Genomic DNA, 22,499 nt, shown 5'->3' with positions numbered 1-22,499 from the left:
ACCTTGGTGCCAGGAGGGGGCGCCGGCGGAAACCAGGAGCGAAAAATCGCCTGCAGGGCTCCGAGGCCGCACTGGGGGGACCCGCTGCTTGATGGGGGCCGCTGAGGACACCGGGTGCCGTCATCCGTCCGAGGGGAAGACTATGCGCCTCAGTTCCCTGGAAGAGCTTCCTTGGGAGGGGCCACCTTCAGCTTTTGGGGAAAGAGGACCTGGGGCAAGATCGGAGGGGGGCTCCCCAGTCCTCAGTCGGAGGAGGGGGGCTGTGGGCAGAGGCCACTGCTGTCTGGGTGGGTGTCTTGGCTCTCGGTTCGCCAGAGGGGGTCGAGGTGGGGGCGTCTTGGGGCTCCGGATTTAGGCAAGAGGCGCCGTCGGGGGTCCCCCCAGTGGGGATGGGAAACAGCTAGTTTGGGAGGGGGCCGCACTGGGAGCTTCCCTTGAGGGGCTTCCTTAGTGAGGGGACTTCTGAGCGCCTCGTTTTCCGGAAGGTGTCCTGGGCAGGTTTGGGGGTTCTGGCGGCGAGGTCAGATCCTCGGTAGAACCGGGGAGCGCCGAGGGCCAAAGGCACTGGCGTCGGGGCAGCCGCGGGTGCCTTGGGGGTCCTCGCTTTCCCGAACGGGAGCCGTCGGGGTCCCAGGGGCCAGGGGAGAAAGCCGTCTAAGGCGGGGGGGGGGCGTCTCTGGTTGGTTCCCGCGCCTCTGCCACCTGCGCTCCTGGGGTCCCCCTCCGGCGGGGATGGGGAGGGAGGGGAGGGCTGGGGAAACCCGAGCCACCGCCCCCAGTCCCGCCCCCGGCCCCGCCCCAGCCCCGCGCCGGCCGAGCCGTCCGCGGCGGGAGCGGCGGGAGAGTGCGCCGTGGAGCCGCTCAGAGCGCCCAGGCCCCTCGCGCCACCGCCCCGGAGCCCCGCGCTGCGCTCCGAGGCTGCCCGGGCCGTCCGTGCGCCCCCGCGCCCCGCGCTCTCCGAGCCGTCGGCCATCCAGGGCACCCACCCCCAGCCCCAGCCCCCGCCAGGCCGGGATGGCCGCTGCCCGCGGCTAAGCGAGCCCGGGGGGGCCCCATGGGCTGGCCCGCGCCGCGCCCACCCCGCGGCCGCCCCCTCCGGCCCGGGTCCCCCCCGGGCACCGCGGGTCCAGGCGGCCCGGATGGCGGTCGCGGCGGCAGGGGTAGGGGCTGGGGCCGGCGCGGCCGCCTCTGACGGGTAGTCGGGCGCCCACAGCAGGTAAGCCAAGGGCAGGAGGGGGGGCAGCAGGGTACGACAGGGACGACCTGCGCCCCACGGACGGGGCGTGGAGGGTGCTGGGGAGTCCGTGTAGACCAGGAGATTCCCTCCTGCGGCAGAGCCAGCGGGTGGATAAAGGTGGGGTCAGGGGGGCGACGGGTCAGCGCGTGGGGAGGGGCGGGGGCGTGGAGCCAGATCCTAAGCCGCTCTCCAAGCCGGAATCCGGCCGCCGAGTCCCTGTCCGACGGGGCGGCCGCACACCTGCCTCCCGAGACCTCCAAGTGTCCGTCTAAGGAAGGCACAGTGCCCCTCCCTAGAATCCCCTCCTCAGCCTCTAGGAGGGCGAGACCCAGACACCCCTTTAGCCATGTGGTCTCCAAGGAGCCGTGGGGGGGGGCTTTGGATCCCGCAGAGCCCGGGCGGGGTGCTGCCGTCGCGGCCCAGCTGCGCGCAGAAGTAAACATCTGTCAGTGGCGCGTTCCCTGCGCGCCGCCGGGGACACGGTGTCCTCCGGTGAGGGCCGGGCCCTCTCGGCTCCTGGAGCAGCCCGTTCAGCCGCCAGAGGGCGTGAAATCCTTTGGAGGGGGGGTCCCTTAAGGGCATAGCCTGGATTTGAAGTTGGGGGAGGCCATGCCTGCCCTTCCTGCTTTTTATAAAAGGTGTCCCCTGCAGGAGGTAGCCCCGAATCGTCCCTGGAGGTAGTTTGTGGATTAGGAGTCCTTAGGCCCAGCGAGGCTGCAGACAGATTGGTGGGAAGAGGGGTGCGCTGGAGAAATGGCTCTCCCAGGGTCAATGCCACCACCGCCCCCTCCCCAGAACGCATCCGTCCTGCCCACAGGCCTGTGGTTACCTGTAGAGCTGGTCATTGGTCCAGATCTGGGAGCAGAGCCAGGGACTTAAAAGGGGCTGCAGGAGGCCAGACCCCTGACTTCCTCCCTCCTGCCTGCCTCCCCTGCCCTCCCTGTTCTCTGCATCCTTGTCTCTGTTCCATGGCTCTCTTTGTCTGTCTCTGAGTGCCCGGGGCTGAGGAAGCCCGTCTGGGGCGTGACCAGCCTAGGAGAATGTCATGGCAGGGCAGAATCCCACCCACACCACCAGCTTCTCCCACCCCCAGCTTCTTGCCCTGGGGCTCCTGGGACACTCCTCCCTCCTCCCTTCATCCTAAGACTCCCGAAGTTCAGAGCTCCGAAGCCACTCCACCCCCCAGAAAGCTGCAAAAAGCTTCTAGGGGTGCAGGGAGGAAAATAAAACATTCCCCTCTTCAGCTGGCCACTGCGTCCGACATTCCACCACCAGGGCTGGCCCCCTCCGGTTTCAGGCCTCAGTTTTCATGGAGCGAACAGAGGATACAGCTTTCAAGAGTCGGGCGGAAGGGACTCAAAGTTTGCCCCCAGGCACAACACAGTCAAAAGATTGTTTCAACAAATGTGGGTCGCTGGCACCGGCGTGGTTGACCGGTGTCAGCGTTCTTGGGTGCTGTCCTTCAAGGGAGCCAGATTTAGGCCCAGGGACACAGGGCTGGGGAAGCTCAGAGTGAGGATGGAGGGTTCTACCTCAGGGTAGGAGGGTCAGAGAAGACTTCCTGGAGGAGGGGCCTCGGAGCTGGGGCTGTGAAGGATGAGTAGGAGTTTTCTAAGTGGGAAAGGAAAATGCATTCCAGATGGCGGGAGCTGTGTATGCAAGGATCTGGAGGCATGGGATAGTCAAGGTGGCTTGCCGAGTGTGGGAAGGAGAGGCTGTTCTGGAAGGTTGGCAGAGGAAGAATTGGGCTGGGGCACTCACGGTTGCATTCCTGCAGGTAGGGGCTGAATACAGAGGTGAGCGGCGTAAGTCATTACCGTATCTGGAGTCACTGGGCCGGGCTATCTTTGCTGAGGGGCTGTGGGTTTCCTCTGCTCATCTGTCTCCCTGGTCCCCCAAGGTGAGGCAGAGGCTCTGGGGCCTCAAGTGGAGGTGGTGGCTGGGTTGGGGGTTGGGAGGTGGACAGAGGCTCCCAAACCAGCCTGGCACTTGCAGGGTTGGTAATGGCCTTGAAGGAAGCCTGAATTGGGAGCGGACTTGATTGGGACATGTTTGCAGGCAGGGCCTCTGGGAGATGATGGTGTTGGAATGGAGGGGTCTCCCTGTCAAATCCAAAAGAAATCAGGCTTTGGGCGAGCCCTGGAAGAAATCAGACAGTGGGGCCGGCTTCCAGCATGTGGCCCCCACTTCGTAAGTGGGGAGCAGAGACCTAGAGAGGGGGCACCACTCCCAAATTGAATTTGGGGAGATGGAAAAGATGGTGGCCCAGTGCAGTGGCTCACGCCTGTAATCCCAGCGCTTTGGGAGGCCAAGGCAGGCAGATCCCTTGAGCCCAGGAGTTCCGGACTAGCCTGGGCAACATAGCGAGACCCTCTCTCTACCAAAAACACAAAAGCTAGCCAGCTGTAGAGGTGTGACCCTCTGGTCCTAGCTACTTGGGAAGCTGAAGTGAGAGGATTTCTTGAGCCCGGGAGGTCCAGGCTGCAGGGAGCTGAGATCATGCCCCTGCACTCCAGCCTGGGTGACAGAGAGACCCTCTCTCAAAAAAAAGAAAGACAAGATGATTCAGCTGACCTGTTTCCCAGGAAACTGAGGGGTGGTTCCCAGTCTCACCCAATGTTAGGGTTTAACCTTCATCGGGGGTCTTTGCCTCAGTTTCCCTTTCCATCAGATGGCCAGTGTCCTGTGGCGTCCTCCTGGCTGCTCCCGGAGACCCACATCGCTTGAGCCACCTGCTGGGCCCCGGGCCAGCTGCTTAGCCATGCCAGGCCTCATTAAGGCTCATCCTGTCATCCCACCCCAGGGACCCCCCTCCTGCCAGCTCCAAATGCCTGCAAGGCCAGCCCCGGGCCAGCCTGCCTAGCCCAGAGCCTGGCGTGATCAAGGTGGCAACTTCATAGCCCACCCACAGAGGGCCAGGGCCAGAAACGGTGGGCCTAAGAACCTGGCACACACGTGCTCCCCAGCCTCCCTCCCCAGGCATGGCTGGGTGGCGGGTGCAGGAAGAGAGAGCTCCAGGTGCTGGTGGGGGACTGTGGGTCACTGACCCTGCAGGCCACAGGGCCCTCACTCCCTCCCATCTCATCTGGGGCTCCCACCACACTGGTCGCCTCGAACAGGCACGGTCCTGCATCTAAGCCTCTATACGGGCAGCTCCCTCTGCCGGGAACACTCTTTCCAGATTTGCAATGGTGGCTTCTTGACTGTCGTCCGGGTGTCACCTCAAATGCCTACTCCTCTGAGAAGCCCTCCTTCACTCCGAAATCTACAAGCAGGCTCCAGTCACCTCAGCTTCATCCTTTTTTTTTTTTTTTTTTTTGAGACAGGGTGTTGCCCTGTCACCCAGATTAGAGTGCAGTGGCGCAATCACAGCTCACTGCAGCCTCCACCTCCTAGACTCAAGCAATCCTCTTGCGTCAGCTTCCCTAGTAGCTGGGACTACAGGTGCATGCAACCAAGCCCAGCTAACTTTAAAATGTTTTTGCAAAATTAGCCGAATGTGGTGGCACGTGCCTGTAATCTCAGCTACTCGGGAGGCTGAGGCAGGAAAATCGCTTGAACCCAGGAGGCAGAGGTTGCAGCGAGCCGAGATCGAGCCACTGCCCTCCAGCCTGGGTAACAGAGCAAGACTCCGTTTCAAAAATATATATGTATTTTTCTGTAGAGATGGGGGTCTCGCTATATTGTCCAGGCTGGTCTTAAAATCCTAGGCTCAAGCGATCCTCCCACCTCAGCCTCCCAAAGTGCTGGGATCCCAGGCATGAGTCACTCTGCACCCAGCCCCATTCTGGTTTTGTTTTTGTCCTCTTGACATCTAATTGTCTTGTTTATTTCGTATTTATTACCTGTCTCCCTCACTGGATGGTGAGCTTGTCAGGGAGGGGCCCAGGGTGGCCTTGGTTACCACCCAGTCCCTGGCCCCCAGCCAGGCCCTGGTATACAGTAGGTGCTCAGTAAGCCTTTGTCAGGTTCACTCATGTGCTGGAGGCGGGACCCAGCCTGACACTCTGGGCTTTCTGCCACTGGGGCCTTTTACTTGCTGGGTCTGCTCTGCTGTGTGTCTTTAAGAAAATCTTGAGCCGGGCGCGGTGACTCAAGCCTGTAATCCCAGCACTTTGGGAGGCCGAGGCGGGTGGATCACGAGGTCGAGAGATCGAGACCATCCTGGTCAACATGGTGAAACCCCGTCTCTACTAAAAGTGCAAAAAATTAGCTGGGCATGGTGGCACGTGCCTGTAATCCCAGCTACTCAGGAGGCTGAGGCAGGAGAATTGCCTGAGCCCAGGAGGCGGAGGTTGCGGTGAGCCGAGATCGCGCCATTGCACTCCAGCCTGGGTCACAAGGGCGAAACTCCGTCTCAAAAAAAAAAAAAAAAGAAAAAAAAAAAAAGAAAATCTTGTACCTCTCTGGGTCTCAGCACCACTGTCCTCTCCAACAGCAGGCCCTAAGCCTTCTCTCCTCATGGTAACGCAAACCAGGGGGCTCCCAGGCAGTATTGTGGAGTCAGGGAGAGAACGCGTTTGGAGTCAGACTCGGGTTCCAGTCCCAGCTCAGACACTTTTGAACTTTTTTTTTTTTTAAGATGGGGTTTCACCATGTTGGTCAGGCTGGTCTTGAATTCCCGACCTCAGGTGATCCGCCCACCTTGGCCTCCAAAGTGCTTGGATTACAGGCGTGAGCCACTACGCCCGGCCCACTTTTAAACTTCTAATTAAAAACAATTTTTTTTAAAGATAGGGTCTTGCTATGTTGCCCAGGCTGGTGTTGAACTCCTGGCCTCAAGCAGTCCCCCGCCTTGGCCTCCCAAAATGCTGTGTTTGTGGGCGTGAGCCAACAGGACTGGCCTCGGCTGCTTATTTTCTGTGTGCCCTTGAACAAGTGACTTAGCGTCTCTGAGCCTCAGTTTCCCCATGTGGAAAACAGGGCTAGTAATTATACTATCTTTTTCGGGGACTGTGGTGGATTTAAATGTAGGGAAAGCACTCATCACAGTGTCTGCCTGTAAATAAATGGATAGCCACTGCTGGGTGTTACTGTTACTGGTGGTGTGATTGTTATTAGAGAGGCCAGGTAGCACGTGGTTAAGAATATGTAGGTTATGAGCCGGGCGCAGTGGCTCCTATCTGTATTCCCAGCACTTTGAGATGCCGAGACGGATGGATCACAAGGTCAGGAGTTCGAGACCAGCCTGGCCAATATGGTGAAACCCTGTCTCTACTAAAATTACAAAAGTTAGCCAGGTATGGTGGTGTGCACCTGTAATCCCAGCTACTCGGGAGGCTGAGGCAGGAGAATTGCTTGATCCTGGGAGGTGGAGGTTGCAGTGAGCCGAGATTGTGCCACTGCACTCCAGCCTGGGTGACACAGCAAGACTCCATTTCAAAAAAAAAAAAAAAAAGAATATAGAGGTTACAGGTCGCTGTGGCTCATGCTTGTAATTCCAGCACTTTGGGAGGCTGAGGCAGGAGGATCACTTGAGGTCAGGAGTTGGAGACTAGCCTGGCCAACATGGTGAAACCCCACCTCTAGTAAAGATACAAAACAAACAAACAAAAAATAGCCAGGTGTGGTGGTGTGTACCTGTAATCCCAGCTACTCAGGAGGCTGAGGCAGGAGAATCGGTTGAACTCCAGAGGTGGATGTTGCAGTGAACCAAGATTGTGCTACTGCAGTCCAGAGCAAGACCTTGTCTTGAAGGGAAAAAAAAAAAAAAAAAAAAAAGGAAATTATACAGCCATTGATTGGATAATTAAGAAAAAAAAAAAAAGAATATGGAGGGAGGGGCGTTGGAAGTGAGTCTTTGAGGGATGAGTAGGACCTTGCTGACCACCTGTGTTCAAATCTCAGCTCAGCCACTTAGGTTGTTTGAGTCTGAGCAAGTTACTTCACTTCTCTGGACCTCAGTTTTCCCGCCTATCAAATGGGGATAGAATAGTCCATACCTTGGTACAAGTTACTACATGTACAGTGCTTAGTATGGCACTAACACTGCTGTTCATGAGTGTCGGTTTTAGTTATTATTAATAGAGATGGAGTCTCGCTCTGCCACCAGGCTGGAGTGCAGTGTTGCAGTCCTGGCTCACAGAAACCTCCATGTCCTGGGTTCAAGTGATTCTCCTGCCTCAGCCTCACGAGAAGCTGGGACTGTGGAGTGCATCACCACACCCGGCTCATTATTATTATTATTATTTTGTATTTTCAGTAGAGATGGGGTTTCACCATGTCGGCCAGGCTGGTCTCAAACTCCTGGCCTCAAGTGATCCACCCACCTCGGCCTCCCAGAGTGCTGGTATTACAGGCATGAGCCACTGCACCCAGCCCAGTTATTATTAATTATTTTACCACTATTATCACGAAACAGCCACTATAATCCTCCCCAGACTGTCCAGCCCTCAGCTTCACTTTGGCAAAGACAGACCCAAGACAAGCTCAAGACAAGCTCACAGGCTGGGACTTGATTCCCAGGGTAGCAGGGAGCCAGTGATAGTTCTAGCAGTGGGGGCAGCACTCAGCTTCTGTGCTGGGGGAAGAAGAGGAGGGGCTGGACTCCTTCCCCTTGACAGACCTGGAAGGGGCAGCCACCGGTCTTAGTGTCTGCATCCCCCAACACATGAAGCCCCGCTAGAGATTGGCCTCTGGCCCCCGCACATGCAGCATCTGAACCAGCTGTGCTCCCCAGATGTTCCTGGTTTGCCCCCAGATGTGTGTCGCCAGCTCACGGCTGTCCTGGCCGCCTCATCCCCCCACGGGGTGGGCCCAGGCCCTGGGGCCCTCTGAGGGAGGGGCACATTTTTGTGGGCTGTGGAATTTGTTTTGTGTTTTACAGAACCACTGAGTCTTGCCTTGAGAGAGGCCCAGACCCCCGGCCAAGTCTCGCCCTTCGTGGGGCCTCGGTTTCCCCATCAGTGGATCCTCAGGGAACTCCCAGGGGCCACCTGGGAAGAGGAGACCAGGAGGCTGCCCGAGGAACAGACCCAGCTGTGAGCCCTTAAGCTGTCAGCACTTAGGGAAGACAGAGGCATAGACGCGCACACGTGCATGCCGAAGCATTCACACACACGGGCTTTTCCTCACTGGCGTGTGCCAGCTTCACAGCCTGCCATCCTCTCCCTGTGGGCAGTGACGAGAACCCAAGAGCGACTTGGTCAAGCGCTTCCAGGCCCTCCCTGGCTTTCCCACCGTGCTGGGGGGCACCCTTCAGGCCCTACTGATGGGAGCCAGGCACGGTGGTTCATGCCTGTAATCCCAGCACTTTGGGAGGCCGAGGCAAGCAGATCATGAGGTCAAGAGATCGAGACCGTCCTGGCCAAGACGGTGAAACCCCGTCTCTACTAAAAATACAAAAAATTAGCCAGGTGTGGCGGCAAGCACCTGTAATCACAGCTATGCTACCTGGGAGGCCGAGGCAGGAAAATCACTTGAACCTGGGAGGTAGAGATTGCAGTGAGCTGAGATTGCACCACTGCACTCCAGACTGAGACTCCGTTTCAAAAAAAAAAAAAAATTTTTTTTTTTTTGGCTGGGCACAGTGGCTCACACCTGTAATCCCAGCACTTGGGGAGGCGAGGCGAGCGGATCATGAGGTCAGAAGTTCAAAACCAGTCTGACCAACATAGCGAAACCCCATCTCTACTAAAAATAAAAAAAATTAGCCGGGTGTGGTGGCAGGCACCTGTAATCCCAGCTATTAGGGAGGCTGAGGCAGGAGAATCGCTTGAACCCAGCAGCCAGAGGTTACAGTGAGCTGATATCATGTCACTGCACTCCAACCTGTGTGGCAGAGTGAGACTCTGTCTCAAAACAAAAACAAAAACAAAAACACAAAAATTAGCTGCGTATGGTGGCAGGCACCTGTAGTCCCAGCTACTTGGGAGGCTGAGGCAGGAGAATCACTTGAACCTGGGAAGCGGAGGTTGCAGTGAGCTAAGACAGCACCATTACACTCAAGCCTGGGCAACAGAGTGAGACTCCACTCTGATGGAGAATGGGGGGAAACTGAGTCACAGGAGAATAGGAGTGAAGTGGAGAGGAAGGAGAAGTGTGTGCAGGGCTCCCCCGCAGGCAAAAGTATGCAGGCTTGGGATCTGCGGCAAGCTCGCGCCTCTGTAAACTGAATTCTCCAAGTCAGCCCTGTACCATGCAAACGCTCAGCCCAAGACGCACCTCTAGAAACTCCCAGTCCAGCAAAGACAGTCATGGGCACAGACACCATGCTCACAGGGCTTGGCAAGAGGAAGGCACCCATGGCTGGGGGTGGCCAAAATGGTAGCAGGAAAGGCTTTCTGGTGGAGGGGATGTAGGAGCTCGGGCTTTTACGGTAGTGTAGGAGTTTGCCAAATGAAGACAGGCCCCCATCCCAGGCCTCCCTGAGACCAGAAGAGATGACTAGATGGAGAGAAGGTCCCCTTCCCCTTCCTCCTTTCTCAGGTGCCACTCTGAGACCAGGAGTTCTGCGGGACAGAGGCTTCTATCCCTGGGACTGGGTGTGTCTGGCAGGTGTCCTCTGGGAAGTTTGGTGGGGAAGGGGGTGAGGGTGCCAGGGCGTTGCCTGTGCATAAAAGTCATGAGCAACATTTCTTGGCATCACCAAGGAAGCTGCCAGAAACACACACCCTTGCACCAGCTGTCTGTTGCTTGGGTTGACTGGAAGGGCCTGCCTCGCTGTGTGACGTGGCGCTGCTGACTTCGTCTCTCTGAGCCCCTTTCTCCTTACCCCTTCCTTCCCCAGCTCTGGGATTCTGTGGCCTAGAAGAGGGGGTGTGTCCTATGTCCGTCTTGCTACATACAACTCAGACTGGTACAGCCCCCGAGGAAGGAAGGAATCTTCCCTTCCCCCAGGCAGTGCGGGTTCTCCAGGGTCCCTAGGTTTTCTCCAGGACCGGGAAGGGACCGCTGCCCAGGCCCTGCACAGGCAGTGTAGACAGCACCCGAGATCCCTGCAGGGGCGCACCTGAGGGCGGTCACAGCGGGGCCATTCCCTCCCCAGTCCTTGGCCCCCCTCTGCTTCCCCTCCTCTCTCTCTCAGCCCACCATGTCTGTGCTCCGTGGAAGTTTTGCAGCTGTGGGTGTTGGTGGCACGTTCACCTGTGCACCCCTGCGTGTGTGTGTGTGTGTGTGGCCAGGAGGAGGGGTCTTTGGGACCTTGGCCAGAGCACAAATGACAGTGGATGCGCTTGAACCTGCAAGTGTGTGTCTCTGTGAGAACAGCATACCAGGTGTGGGTGGGGAAAACCCCAGTGTGTGTGTGATCATACTTGAGTGTGAAAACACCTGTGCGAGTGTGCAAACAGCACCACGTGACTATGTTTCAGCACACGTGTAAAAGCACTCAAGCGTGTGAGCGTGGTGGTTTTTGTTTTATCTGAGATGGAGTCTCGCTCTGTCACCCACGCTGGAGTGCAGTGGCGCCATCTCGGATCACTGCAACCTCCTCCCCTTGGGTTCAAGCAATTCTCCTGCCTCACTCAGCCTCCCTAATAGCTGGGATTACAGGTTTGCACTACCACACCCAGCTAATGTCTGTGTTTTGGGGTTTCACCATGTTCGCCAGGCTGGTCTCGAACTCCTGACCTCACGTGATCCGCCTGTGTCAGGCTCCCAAAGTGCTGGGATTACAGGCATGAGCCACCGTGCCCGGCCTGTTTTTTTCTTTACTTTTCTGAGCCAGAGTTTTGCTCTTGTTGCCCAGGCTGGAGTGCTATGGCATGATCTCAGCTCACCGCAACCTCTGCCTCCTGGATTTAAGTGATTCTCCTGCCTCAGCCTCCTGAGTAGCTGGGATTACACATGCCTGCCACTATGCCCAGCTAATTTTTGTATTTGTAGGAGAGATGGCGTTGCACCACGTTGGCCAGGCCAGTCTCAAACTCCTGACCTCAGGTGATCCACTCGCCTCAGCCTCCCAAAGTGCCAGGATTACAGGTGTGAGCCACCGTGCCCGGCCTTGTCTTCTTTTCTGAGACAGGGTCTCCCTGTGTCGCCCACGTCAGTCTCAAACTCCTGGCCTCAAGCAATCTACCTTCCTTGGCCTCCAAAGTGCTGGGATTAAAGGCATGAGCCACCTTGCCCAGCCAATGATAGTGTTTTGAATGAAGGTGAAAACATCCAAGTGTGTGAGTGTGGTCCTGTTTCAGTGTGACTGTGAAAACACCCTAGCGTGTGAGTGTGTCGGCATTCAAGTGTGAGTGTGAGAACACATTAGTGCATTCATGTGGTGGTGTTCTGATGTATGGGTGTGATTGTGTTAGGATATGTGGGCCTGAAAGCATCTGAGTGTGCATGTGGTCACGTTTGGGTTTAAGTGAAAATACGGAGGCCGGGTGTAGTGGCTGATGTCTGTAATCCCAGCACTTTGGGAGGCTGAGGTGGGCGGGTCACCTGAGGTCGGGAGTTGGAGACCAGCCTGCCCAACATGGAGAAACCCCGTCTCTACTGAAAATACAAACTTAGCCAGGTGTGGTGGTGGGAGTCTGTAATCCCAGCTACTTAGGAGTCTGAGACAGGGGAATTGTTTGAACCTGGGAGGCAGAGATTGTGGTGAGCCAAGATCACGCCGTCGCACTCCAGCCTGGGCAACCGGAATGAAAGTATATCTCAAAAAAAAGAAAGAAAGAAAAAAAAAAAAACTGGCTGGGTACAGTGGCTCACACCTGTAATCCCAGTGCTTTGGGAGGCTAAGGTGTGAGGATCGTCTGAGGCCAAGAGTTCGAGACCAGCCTGGACAACATGGTGAAACCCCTTTCTACCAAAAAACAAACAAACAAACAAAAAATGCAGCCAGGCATGGTGGCACACATGTGTAGTTCCAGCAACTTGGGAGTCTGGGCAAGAGGATTGCTTGAATCCAGGACTAAGAGACTGCAGTGAGCTGAGGCTGCACCACTGCACTCCAGCCAGGGCAACAAAAGCAAAATCTTCCTCCCAAAGAGAGAGAGAGAGAGAGAGAGAGCGCGCGCGAGCGAGGAACAGAGAGAGAGAGGGAGGCAGGGAGGGAGGGCGTGATTGTGTTTCCATTCGTGTGAAAAAGTCCAAGTGTGTATGCGTGAATGTGAAAGGATTCCGGGATGTGTGTGTAACCCTGTTTGAGTGTGGACGTATGAAAACAGTCAATGTCAGAGTGTTGTTTTGTTTTGAGACGGAGTCGCGCTCTGTCGCCCAGCCTGGAGTGCAGTGTCAAGATCTCAGCTCACGGCAACCTCCACCTCCTGGGTTCAGGCAATTCTCCTGCCTCAGCCTCCTGAGTAGCTGTGATTACAGGCACCCGCCAACACACCTGGCCAATTTTTGTATTTTTATTAGAGCCCGGGTTTCACCATGTTGGCCAGGCTGCTCTCAAACTCCTAACCGCAGGTGATCCACCCACCTCGGCCTCCCAAAGTGCTGGGATTACAGGCGTGAGCCACCACTCCCGGCCAAATGTGGAGCGTTTGAGCATACAAGTGTGCTGGAGTGAAAACGCTTGAGCATGTGTGATTGTGAGGACATGAGAGGACTGGGTGTGTGAGTGGGCACACACATGTAAGCCTGCAAGTGTGCTGTGTGAGATGGGGGATCTCCCTGTAGCCTCGAACTCCTGGGCTCTGGCAGCTTGTTCTCCTGTGTACCCCTGTGTGTGTGGCCGGGATGAGGGTTCTCAGGGCGCAGGTGATCTGGGTTAGATTGCAAATGACAGTGGACATTTCTGTACCTACAAGTGTGTGTCTCTTGTGCAACTGCTCTGTGCAGTTGGATTTTTTTTTTTAATTTTTTTTTTTTTAATTAGAGACGGGGGCCGGGCACGGTGGCTCAAGCCTGTAATCCCAGCACTTTGGGAGGCCGAGGCGGGTGGATCACAAGGTCAAGAGATCGAGACCATCCTGGTCAACATGGTGAAACCCTGTCTCTACTAAAAATACAAAAAATTAGCTGGGCACGGTGGCGTGTGCCTGTAATCTGAGCTACTCAGGAGGCTGAGGCAGGAGAATTGCCTGAACCCGGGAGGCGGAGGTTGCGGTGAGCCGAGATCGCGCCATTGCACTCCAGCCTGGGTAACAAGAGCGAAACTCCGTCTCAAAAAAAAAATAAAAATAAAAAAATAAAAAAAAAATAGACGGGGTTTCACCATGTTGGCCAGGATGGTTTCAAACTCCTGACCTCATGATCTGCCTGCCTCGGCCTCCCAAAGTGCTGGGATTACAGGCGTGAGCCACCGCACCCGGCCATCTCTGTGCGGTCGGACAGGTACAGCTGCCTCCCCAGGCGAGGGCCTCCAGGACACAGGAACACGCATTGTGCACGCCCAGCCCCTCCCCGTGCCCTCCGACACACCCACATCACCCCCACCGGTCGTGTCCTTGCCACAGACAAACCAGTTAGGTGACCCCAGAGAACAGAGAGGTCCATTGTTTGTGGTTGCTAATCAGCCCCGTCTGCTGGGCCCCCTCAGCCGATGGCCCCCCGATTTCCTGCCCGTCACCAGAGCTCTAGGTGGGGAGAGTCTGCAGCTCCGAGGCCTTCAGGGGATCCCGTGACTAGCCCATGCTGGGGGCTGCGCCCTCAGTACAAACAGATCACCACAGCCCAAGGCTTGTTCCAGTCCAACGGGGAAACTGAGTCACGCCACTCCAAGATTTGTACATGTCAGCAAGCGGGGTGGAGGGGGTCCAGGGCCGGGTAGGTTTCTTTCTTGCCTGTCTCTCCCTCCTGCCACCGGCTCTATGACCTTGGGCAAGTCACTTGCCAGCTCTGGGCCTGTTTCCCATTCACACAGAGCACATGAGGTTACTGCTTGCAGCCAGGCGCAGTGGTTCACGCCTGTAATCGCAGCACTTAGGGAGGCCAAGGCAGGAGGCTCACTTGAGCCCAGGAGTTCAGCCTAGGCAACATGATGAGACCTCGTCTCTACACAAAATTTAAAACTGGCATGGTGGCGCATGCCTGTAATCCCAGCTACTCAGGAGGCTGAGGCAGGAGAATTGCCTGAAGCCAGGAGGCGGAGGTTGCGGTGAGCCGAGATTGCGCCATTGCACTGCAGTCTGGGTAACAAGAGCGAAACTCCGTCTCAAAAAAAAAAAAAAATTAAAAAGGGCCGGGCATGGTGGCTCACACCTGTAATTCCAGCACTTAGGGAAGCCAAGACGGGCAGATCATGAGGTCAGGAGTTCAAGACCAGCCTGACCAACATGGTGAAACCCCATCTCTATAGAAATAAAATAAAGGGGACGGGTTTTGACATCTGACAAAATGCTGCTGCTGTCATCCGCTTCCCCAAAACCTCAAGCAAGAAATGTCCTCCCAATGGCCCACACGAGTCCCTGCACGAGCTGCCCCATCCCCTTCCCGACCTTTCCTCCTCTCGTTCTCCCCATCCTCACTCTGCTCCCGCCACATGGGCCTCCTCACTGTTCCTCCAACACACCACGCGTGGTCCTGGCCCAGGGCCTTTGCACAGGCCGTGCCTCTGCCTCCAACACCTGCCCCAGATTTTCCTATGGCTGACTTCCGACCCACCCCCAGTGAAGCTAGCCCGACACCCACCTTGCTTATTATGCACCAACTGTATACTAAGCCCAGAGATTTCAACTGTGGACTCTTTTTCATCGTTCCAGTAAATCCATCCATCGATCCATTCACTCCTGAAACTCTGGACCCTCCAGTTCAGGACCTGGGCCACCCAGTGCCCAGCTTTGTTTTTTCGTTTTGTTTTTGAGACGGAATCTTGCTTTGTCACCCAGCCTGGAGTGCAGTGACACGATCTCGGCTCACTGCAGCCTCTGCCTCCAGGTTTAAGCTATTCTCCTCCCTCAGCCTCCCAAGTAACTGAGATTACCGGTATACGCCACCACGCCCGGAGAATTTTCATTTTTGTAGTAGAGATGGGGTTTCACCATGTTGGCCAGGCTGGTCTCGAACTCCTGACCTCAGGCGATCTGACCACCTCAGCCTCCCACAGTGCTGGGATTACAGGCATGAGCCACCGCACCCAGCCAGCCTAGCTTCTTCGTGTTCATTGGTTGGTTCATTCATTCACTCATTCATTCATCATTCAGCAAATGTCTATGAGCGCCTATTCTATGCTGCTGAACCAGCTGGGCTGGCCCTGGAGGAGAATCAACTTCCCCTGCAATTTCACTCTCATGAGTCCCCAGGCTGGTCTAGGATTTGTTTAGATGCCCTCATATTGGGGAGCTCATTCCCTAAGAATAACCACCACCAATACCAACCAGTATCAAGTACCACCCATAGTGGCGAGTTCTCAGGGTGACAACATCTGCTCCCAAGCCCAGCTCAGCCCAGACGGTGTGTGCCACATCAAAGAACCCGAGTTCAAATGCCACATCCATTTCTAGCCCTTGGACAAGCCCCTACCAGTTTTGTCTCGGTTTCCCTAGCTGTAAGATGGAGATAGTAGTGCCTCTCTCGTGGGCTCAGCACCATGCCTGGTACACAGCTGGTGCTTAATACAGGAAATGTGTCCTGTTAGTTAAGGTCTGGTGGGTGTAGCTCCTGTGGCCGCTGTCCATGAGGGTGAAGAGGGTGGGGAAGGGGTGGCTGGAGTTTCTGCACATCAGGACACGGGGCGTGGTCCATGCAAATGAAACACAAATCTTACGCAAATAAACGTCTGTGAGCAATGCGGGGTCGCCCACAAGCCGGGAGGGCAGGGTGCATGTGTCGGGGGGCTACTGGGCTCCCCGCAAGCTGAGCCCAGGCGCAGAGACGCTGACTTGCATCCAGCCCAGCGTTCAGCGCTCCGTGTAAATGTTTACCCCTGGCCGGCTGCCAGGCTCCACGCCGCCCCGCACTGGGCAGCCAGGAAGCTGGTGTAAACGAGGGCTGTGGGGCCACAGAAGGCTGGGGAGGAGCCCAGACGGGGTCGGGGTGGTGGGGAGGGAACACGTGAGTTGTTAAACACCGACTATATGCAGTGATCAGGAAGCCGCTGGGCACCCAGAGCAAGGGGGAAGCTCAGGGCATTTCTGGGGGCCCACGGGTACCCCTGCACCAGCCAGAGGCTGAAGTGAATAGGGTAGGCGGTCAGGGAAGGCTTCCTGGAGAAAGTGCTATCCAAGCTGAGATTGCAAGGGGCGTGGAAGCCAGGTACAGTGGCTCACACCTGTAATTCCAGCACTTTGGGAGGCCAAGGTGGGAGGATTGCTTGAGCCCAGGAGTTTGAGACCAGCCTAGGCAACACTGTGAGACCGCCCCCTCCCTATTAAAAAAAAAAAATTAAAAATTAGCCAGGCATGGTGGCTCACACCTGTAGTCAGTCCCAATTACTAGGGAGGCTGATGTGGGAAGATCTCTTGAGCCTAGGAGGTAGAGGCTACAGTGAGCTGTGATCACACCACTGCACTCCAGCCTAGGCGACAGAGCAAGACCCTGTTAAAAAAAAAAAAAAAAAAAAAAAAAAGAAGGCTGGGTGAGGTGGCTCACATCTGTAATCCCAGCACTTTGGGAGGCCGAGGTGGGTGGATCACTTGAGGTCAGGAGTTCGAGACCAGCCTGGCCAACGTGGTGAAACCCCCTCTCTGCTAAAAATACAAAAATTAGCCAAGCATGGTGGCACGTGTCTGTAATCCCAGCTACTCGGGAGGCTGAGGCAGGAGGATCGCTTGAACCCAGGTTGCGGTGAGTTGAGTGGAGATCGTGCCACCTGTACTCCAGGCTGGGCGACAGAGCGACTCCATCTCCAAAGAAAAGAAAAAAGAAACAAAAAAGAAAAAGGGGGGTATGGGAGCGGGGAGGGAGGGAAGACGTGCTCTCCATGGAAGGACCTGGCTGTGCAGACGCCCAGAGCTGGGACTCAGTGTTCAGGACAGCGCCGGTCCATTGCGGCTCACTTCTGGGCCTGCTTATCCATCTGGATGGGAAACAGACTCAGAGAGGGGCAGAGTCACTGGAGGACACCAGTGTGTAGGGAATAGTATCAGCCCCAGATTCCTGCCTCGAGGCTGCCCTAAACACCACCCTCCCCGTGCCCTTGTCCTGCAGTGCCACCTGCAGAGAATGACCTCTCTGCTTTCACTCTTCCCCCTGGCTCCTCAGCTGCAGCCGCTCCGGCCTCCTCGCTGCTCCTGGGATACGACACCACGCTCGGTCTGGCCTTCGGGCCTTTGCACTGGCTGTGTCCCCTGCCTGGGATGCCACTCTCCTCTGCCTGGCCAACTCTTACCTTTGTTCACGTCTGGACCCTGTCATCGGCTCCTCAGGAAGGCACTCCAGGACCCCCAGATGGGGGCGGTTCCCTGTGACTCCTGGCACGGAGCCCAACCCCTTCCTTGTTCAATGGTTCCTTGAGGAATCATTCCCATGTGATTATCGACCGTTTGCAGGCGTTGTTCCAAGTCAAGGACCCCACTGAGTCCTGGCTCAGCGCCCTGCACCCACTGGTTGCCGGAGGGACAGACCGGGCGTGCGGCTGACCATCCCGTGCCCGCAGGCTGAGGATGCAGCGTTGGAAGGCGGCGGCCTTGGCCTCGGTGCTCTGCAGCTCTGTGCTGTCCATCTGGATGTGTCGGGAGGGCCTGCTTCTCAGCCACCGCCTCAGACCTGCGCTGGTCCCCCTGCGCCGCCTGCCTCGAACCCTGGACGCCCGGATTGCCCGCCTGGCCCAGTGTAAGCACCACCCCTTTGTGGGGTGACATACCCCCAATGTAGGGGGTGAAATTTCAGGCAGTGGAGTAGGAAGTGGGGGGGGTCATAGGTCTTTTAAAGATAGGGCCAGCCGCCGGGCTGTAATCTCAGCACTCTGGGAGGCCAAGGAGGGCAGATCACCTGAGGTCAGGAGTTCGAGACCAGCCTGACCAACATGGTGAAACCTCATCTCTACTAAAAATACAAAAACTAGCTGGATGTGGTGGTGTGCGCCTATAATCCCAGCTACTCAAGAAGCTGAGGGAGGACAATCACTGAACCCGGGAGGTGGAGGTTGCAGTGAGCCAAGATCACGCCCCTGCACTCCAGCCTCGGCAACAGAGTGAGACTCTGTCTCAAAAAAAAAAAGAAAGAGGCCGGGCGCGGTGGCTCAAGCCTGTAATCCCAGCACTTTGGGAGGCCGAGGCGGGTGGATCACAAGGTCAAGAGATCGAGACCATCCCGGTCAACATGGTGAAACCCCGTCTCTACTAAAAATACAAAAAAATCAGCTGGGCATGGTGGTGCGTGCCTGTAATCCCAGCTACTCAGGAGGCTGAGGCAGGAGAATTGCCTGAACCCAGGAGGCGGAGGTTGCGGTGAGCCGAGATCGCGCCATTGCACTCCAGCCTGGGTAACAAGAGCGAAACTCCATCTCCAAAAAAAAAAAAAAAAAAAAAAAAAGAAAGATAGGGCCGCCAGCTCCGTGGCAGGGAGGCAGGGACAGACATCCTAAAAGATTATTCAGGGCCAGGCATGGTAGCTCATTCCTATAATCCCAGCACTTTGGGAGGCTGAGGCAGGAGGATTGCTTGAGCCCAGGAGTTCATGACAAGCCTGGGTAACACAGCAAGACCCCCATCTCTACAAAAAGCCTTTAGAAATTAGCCAGGTGTGGTGGCGCACGCCTGTAGTTCCAGCTACTTGGGAGGATGAGGTGGGAGGATCGATTGAGTCCGAGTTCAAGGCGGCAGGAGCTATGATTGCACATCTACACTGCAGCCTGAGCAACAGAGCAAGACTCTGTCTCAAAACATTGTAATAATAAATAAATTTTCTAAAAAAAGATGGGGTGGAGGGAGGTTGCCAATTCCCCCAGTGGCCTGGCGGAGCTAGGGTGACTTCTGGGAACTGGGGTCTTTCAGCTCAGCTGTCACAAGGAATTAGGCTCTGCCCTGAGGTCCCCTGGGGGCCAGATGGCGATTAGACCTGGGCATTTGCCCGGTTGGCCCTGCAGCGCAGCGGGGGTGGGGGGGGTGGGGAGAGGTTGGATCTGAGGTCCCAGCCCAGGGGACAGGAACTGAGGGGAGGCAGGAGATGGAGTGCAAGCTAAAAGCCACAAGAGACCCAGAGATTCGGGGATAAGGGGGCTGGAGAAAGAGAAAGGAAAGACAGGGTTGAGGGCAGACAGACGGGCAAAAGCACTGCTGTAGGGACATGGAAATACCTACCCTGAGGGCGAGACCCTTTCCCAACTCCCCACCAATCCCTAGTGCCTGCCCCACGGCAGGTGCCATGGGGCAAGGGCGGTACACGGGCCCTGACTCCCGTGCCCACGCACATGTCCAAGCGTGCAGACACTCGGGCATCTGAGGTGTAGATGCCAGCGAGGTGCGTGTGCAGCACCTTTGGGTGTGGGCCGCGAGCACGCCTGTGTGCACGTCTGCGCCCGCCCCTGCCAGCCCACACGATCCTTTCTTCTTGTCCTTACAATGCACAAGGGTGACCTCCGGCACAAGCTCCACATCTTTCCTCCCAGCACTTCCCTCTGCAAGCAGTGAGAAGTCCTTCCTAGGACACTGGGACAGAGACCCCAAAAGTCAGTGCTCCCGGACTTGGGGGGCAGGTCATGAATGGAGGAATTTCAGGCGCTGGGGAGGGTCAGAGCCCACGGGCGGGTGCCTGCCTGCCCTACTGCAAAAAGGGAGAGGCCACTGAGTCCCCAAGTCCCCACGTTCTAGGCTCCATGGTGGAATTTCAGGCTGGGGACCTTGTGTTCCGGTCCCTGTGCAAGCAGCCAGCCCCATTGCAGGGAGGCAAGGACAGACATCCTAAAAGATGATTCGTAGTTTATATGGAATTCACATTTAGCCTGGCATCTGTATTATATCTGGCAAGCCCCCAAATGTCTGCCTCGAGGCACCCCTCTGGGTTGGGTGTGCCCCTAAACCCCCAGCACAGTCCCGTCCGATCCAGGGCTTACAGAACATGGAACAGGTTGCTCAGTCATCAGCCGCCCCCCAACACAGACTTCTCACCCTCTCAGCCCCAGCCAAGGCAGAGATTCTGCGAGCTTCATGGAACAAACAGGGAAACGGAGGCTGAGGTTGCGAAAATGGCCAAAGTGGCGGAGCCAGGCTCTGAGGCTGGGTGTGTCCCGTTTCTGAGACCCCCTGTGGGAACAGACACGCCCCCACTGCCCTCGGGAGACAGACAGCCCCTCCTCCCCCCAGGGCCACCCAGAGGCTCATTCTTTTGACAGCCAGGTGCACCAGCCTTGGGGGCAGGTGGAGACTCAACCCAAGATTTCCTCTCCCAAGCACAGGCGTGACGGCCACCTGCTCTGGGGCTGGGAGTCCCCCGGCCTGCAGGTCCGTCAGCAGCGCTGCCTGTCATTCCAACGTCTGCACTGCTCTCCCGGGGCTTCAGAGTTTGGGGGTGGAGCCAGCCGCTTGGGTAATAAATTTAGGCTGTCAGGCCCTGGGAATCGGTGACTTGGGCACCTCCTGGCGAGTGTGGGAGAAGGCGGCTGGACCTGGGCCAAATTTGGGTGAACGATGGAGGCAGGAAGAATGTCCTTTAAGCCTGTCTCTCTCTTGGCCACCTGTTAATGGTGTGACCTTGGGATGGTCCGTTTTGTCATTTGTCACATGGGGTGGCCGTGACAATACCTGCTGCCACCCCATGGAGTCCCCACACAGGCCTCGCACACAGTGGGCTGCAGTGCCTGCTGCTCCTTTGCATTCTGAGAAGACCAAACACCCCGGTTAGTTTCTTCACTGGGGAAACTGAGGCTCCACGGCACGGGCAGAGCAGCCGGGATGGAGTCTGAAAAGCCCCGGGGCTCAGAGAAGACGTTGGGGACTGAAGAGGGGGCTCTAGAGATAGACACCTATGACACCTAGAGACGACACCTATGACAGCCTCACTAAAGAGGAATGGGGGCATGGGAAGCAGCCCCCTAACACTCCCCAGAGAGGGTGCACCAGGGTCGTGGGGCAGCCCAGCACAGAGGCGGGGTCCAGATAGGATTACGATGGAGGACGGGGAGAATGGAGCAGCAACGGGGTGAGAGGGGTGAGTTCCAGACCCTGGGCAGCTCAGCTCAAGGTGGGATGGGCTGGAAAGCGGCCCAGAAAGGGTGAACCAGGTTCGGGGCAGCCGACACAGGCTCAGGGTTGAGAAAGGGGTGCTGGACCAGCGTGGGGGTGTGAGTGTGCACGTGCCCCTCAATGCCGCCCAGAGAGGGTGCGTGAACAGCTCAGCAAGAGGGTGGGAAAATCTGGGATCTGGGAGTTAGATGAGAAGCCGTCCAGGCCTGGCGTCCCAGCAAGGGTCTTCGTTTGCAGGGGTGCAGCGGAGGCACCCCTGCACCCACTGACCGCCCTCCTTTCTCTTCCTCCCCTCGCAGACCGTGCACTGCTGCAGGGCGCCCCGGATGCGGTGGAGCTGCGCGAGCTGACGCCCTGGGCCGGGCAGCCCCCGGGTCCGCGCCGTCGGGAGGGGCCCCCGCGGCGGCGCGCCCGTGAGCGGTCGGGGGCGCGGCCGTGCGGGCTGCGCGAGCTGGAAGTGCGCGTGAGCGAGCTGGGCCTGGGCTACGCGTCCGACGAGACGGTGCTGTTTCGCTACTGCGCAGGCGCCTGCGAGGAGACCACGCGCGTCTATGATCTGGGGCTGCAGCGCCTGCGCGAGCGGCGGCGCCTGAGGCGGGAGCGGGTGCGCGCGCAGCCCTGCTGCCGCCCGACGGCCTACGAGAACAAGGTGTCCTTCCTGGACGCGCAGAGCCGCTACCACACGGTGCGCGAGCTGTCAGCGCGCGAGTGCGCCTGCGTGTGACCCTACCTCACCCAGCCGGCGCGATGGCCACGCCCCCCGCCCCGACGGCACCCCCGGCCGGCCCAGCGGCAGACTGCGCGTGCGCAGAGCACGTTGGCGCGGCCTTCTGACTCTCGCGATAACTGTACTGAGATAAAGCGTGGGAAATGGAGCTGGCTCGTGATTCACCCTCGACGAGGGGCTCGCGGGTGGGCCGTGAAAACGGGGACCAGTGGGAGGATGCAAAGTGGGTCCAGCTTATAGCGGACAAAAAGGAAAATAGGATGAACGGGGCCACGCTGGCAAAGACCGTCCTTCCCGCCTCCCTACGGGTCCCTCTGCCCGTCCCGGGCGTGTCCCCACCTCTCGGCCGCGTGGGCTTCTGGAGAAGGGGCCCTACGCTGCGGAGGAAGAGACCGAGGTCTAGGTGGACCCAGTTTCCGCAGCTCGTTCCCGTCCTCACCTTTCTGCGGTGTGGGCCTCTGGGGTCTAGGTGGACCTCGTGTCCCCAGCTTGTCCCCGTCTGTACCTCTCTGCTGTATGGGCTTCCGGAGAGGGGAAAGGGAGCCACAGTGCACGAGGAGACTGAGGTCCCGCCAGACCCAACTCCCGG

The 22,499-nt window shown here is 57.4% G+C and overlaps 1 protein-coding gene across 2 annotated transcripts; it reads left to right on the top strand.

Annotated features, from left to right (window-relative positions):
• The first annotated feature begins 800 nt into the window (after nt 1–800).
• NRTN (neurturin) lies at nt 801–22,058 on the top strand. Of its 2 annotated transcripts, none has more exons than XM_010349512.3 (3): nt 801–1,216; nt 17,551–17,833; nt 21,483–22,058. In XM_010349512.3, the coding sequence occupies exons 2-3, from the start codon at nt 17,665–17,667 to the stop codon at nt 21,905–21,907; spliced, it is 594 nt and encodes a 197-aa protein (XP_010347814.1). In that variant the 5' UTR covers nt 801–1,216; nt 17,551–17,664; the 3' UTR covers nt 21,908–22,058. The 2 variants fall into 2 exon arrangements, with proteins under 2 accessions (XP_010347814.1, XP_039323048.1); XM_039467114.2 differs by having other exon boundaries at nt 17,264–17,833.
• The last annotated feature ends 441 nt before the right edge of the window (nt 22,059–22,499 follow it).

Source organism: Saimiri boliviensis, chromosome 14, assembly GCF_048565385.1.
Source record: "Saimiri boliviensis isolate mSaiBol1 chromosome 14, mSaiBol1.pri, whole genome shotgun sequence".
NCBI classification, from domain to species: domain Eukaryota; kingdom Metazoa; phylum Chordata; class Mammalia; order Primates; family Cebidae; genus Saimiri; species Saimiri boliviensis.
The sequence above is the reverse complement of the archived record's forward strand: the minus strand, read 5'-3'. Positions and strand labels throughout refer to the sequence as shown.

What these genes read in the sequence shown, in the direction of transcription:
- NRTN (XM_010349512.3), top strand. Translation starts at nt 17,665, where the DNA reads ATGCAGCGTTGGAAGGCGGCGGCCTTGGCCTCGGTGCTCTGCAGCTCT. An exon ending in GATTGCCCGCCTGGCCCAGT is followed by an intron (nt 17,834 to 21,482) that starts GTAAGCACCACC and finishes CTCCCCTCGCAG; the next exon opens with ACCGTGCACTGCTGCAGGGC.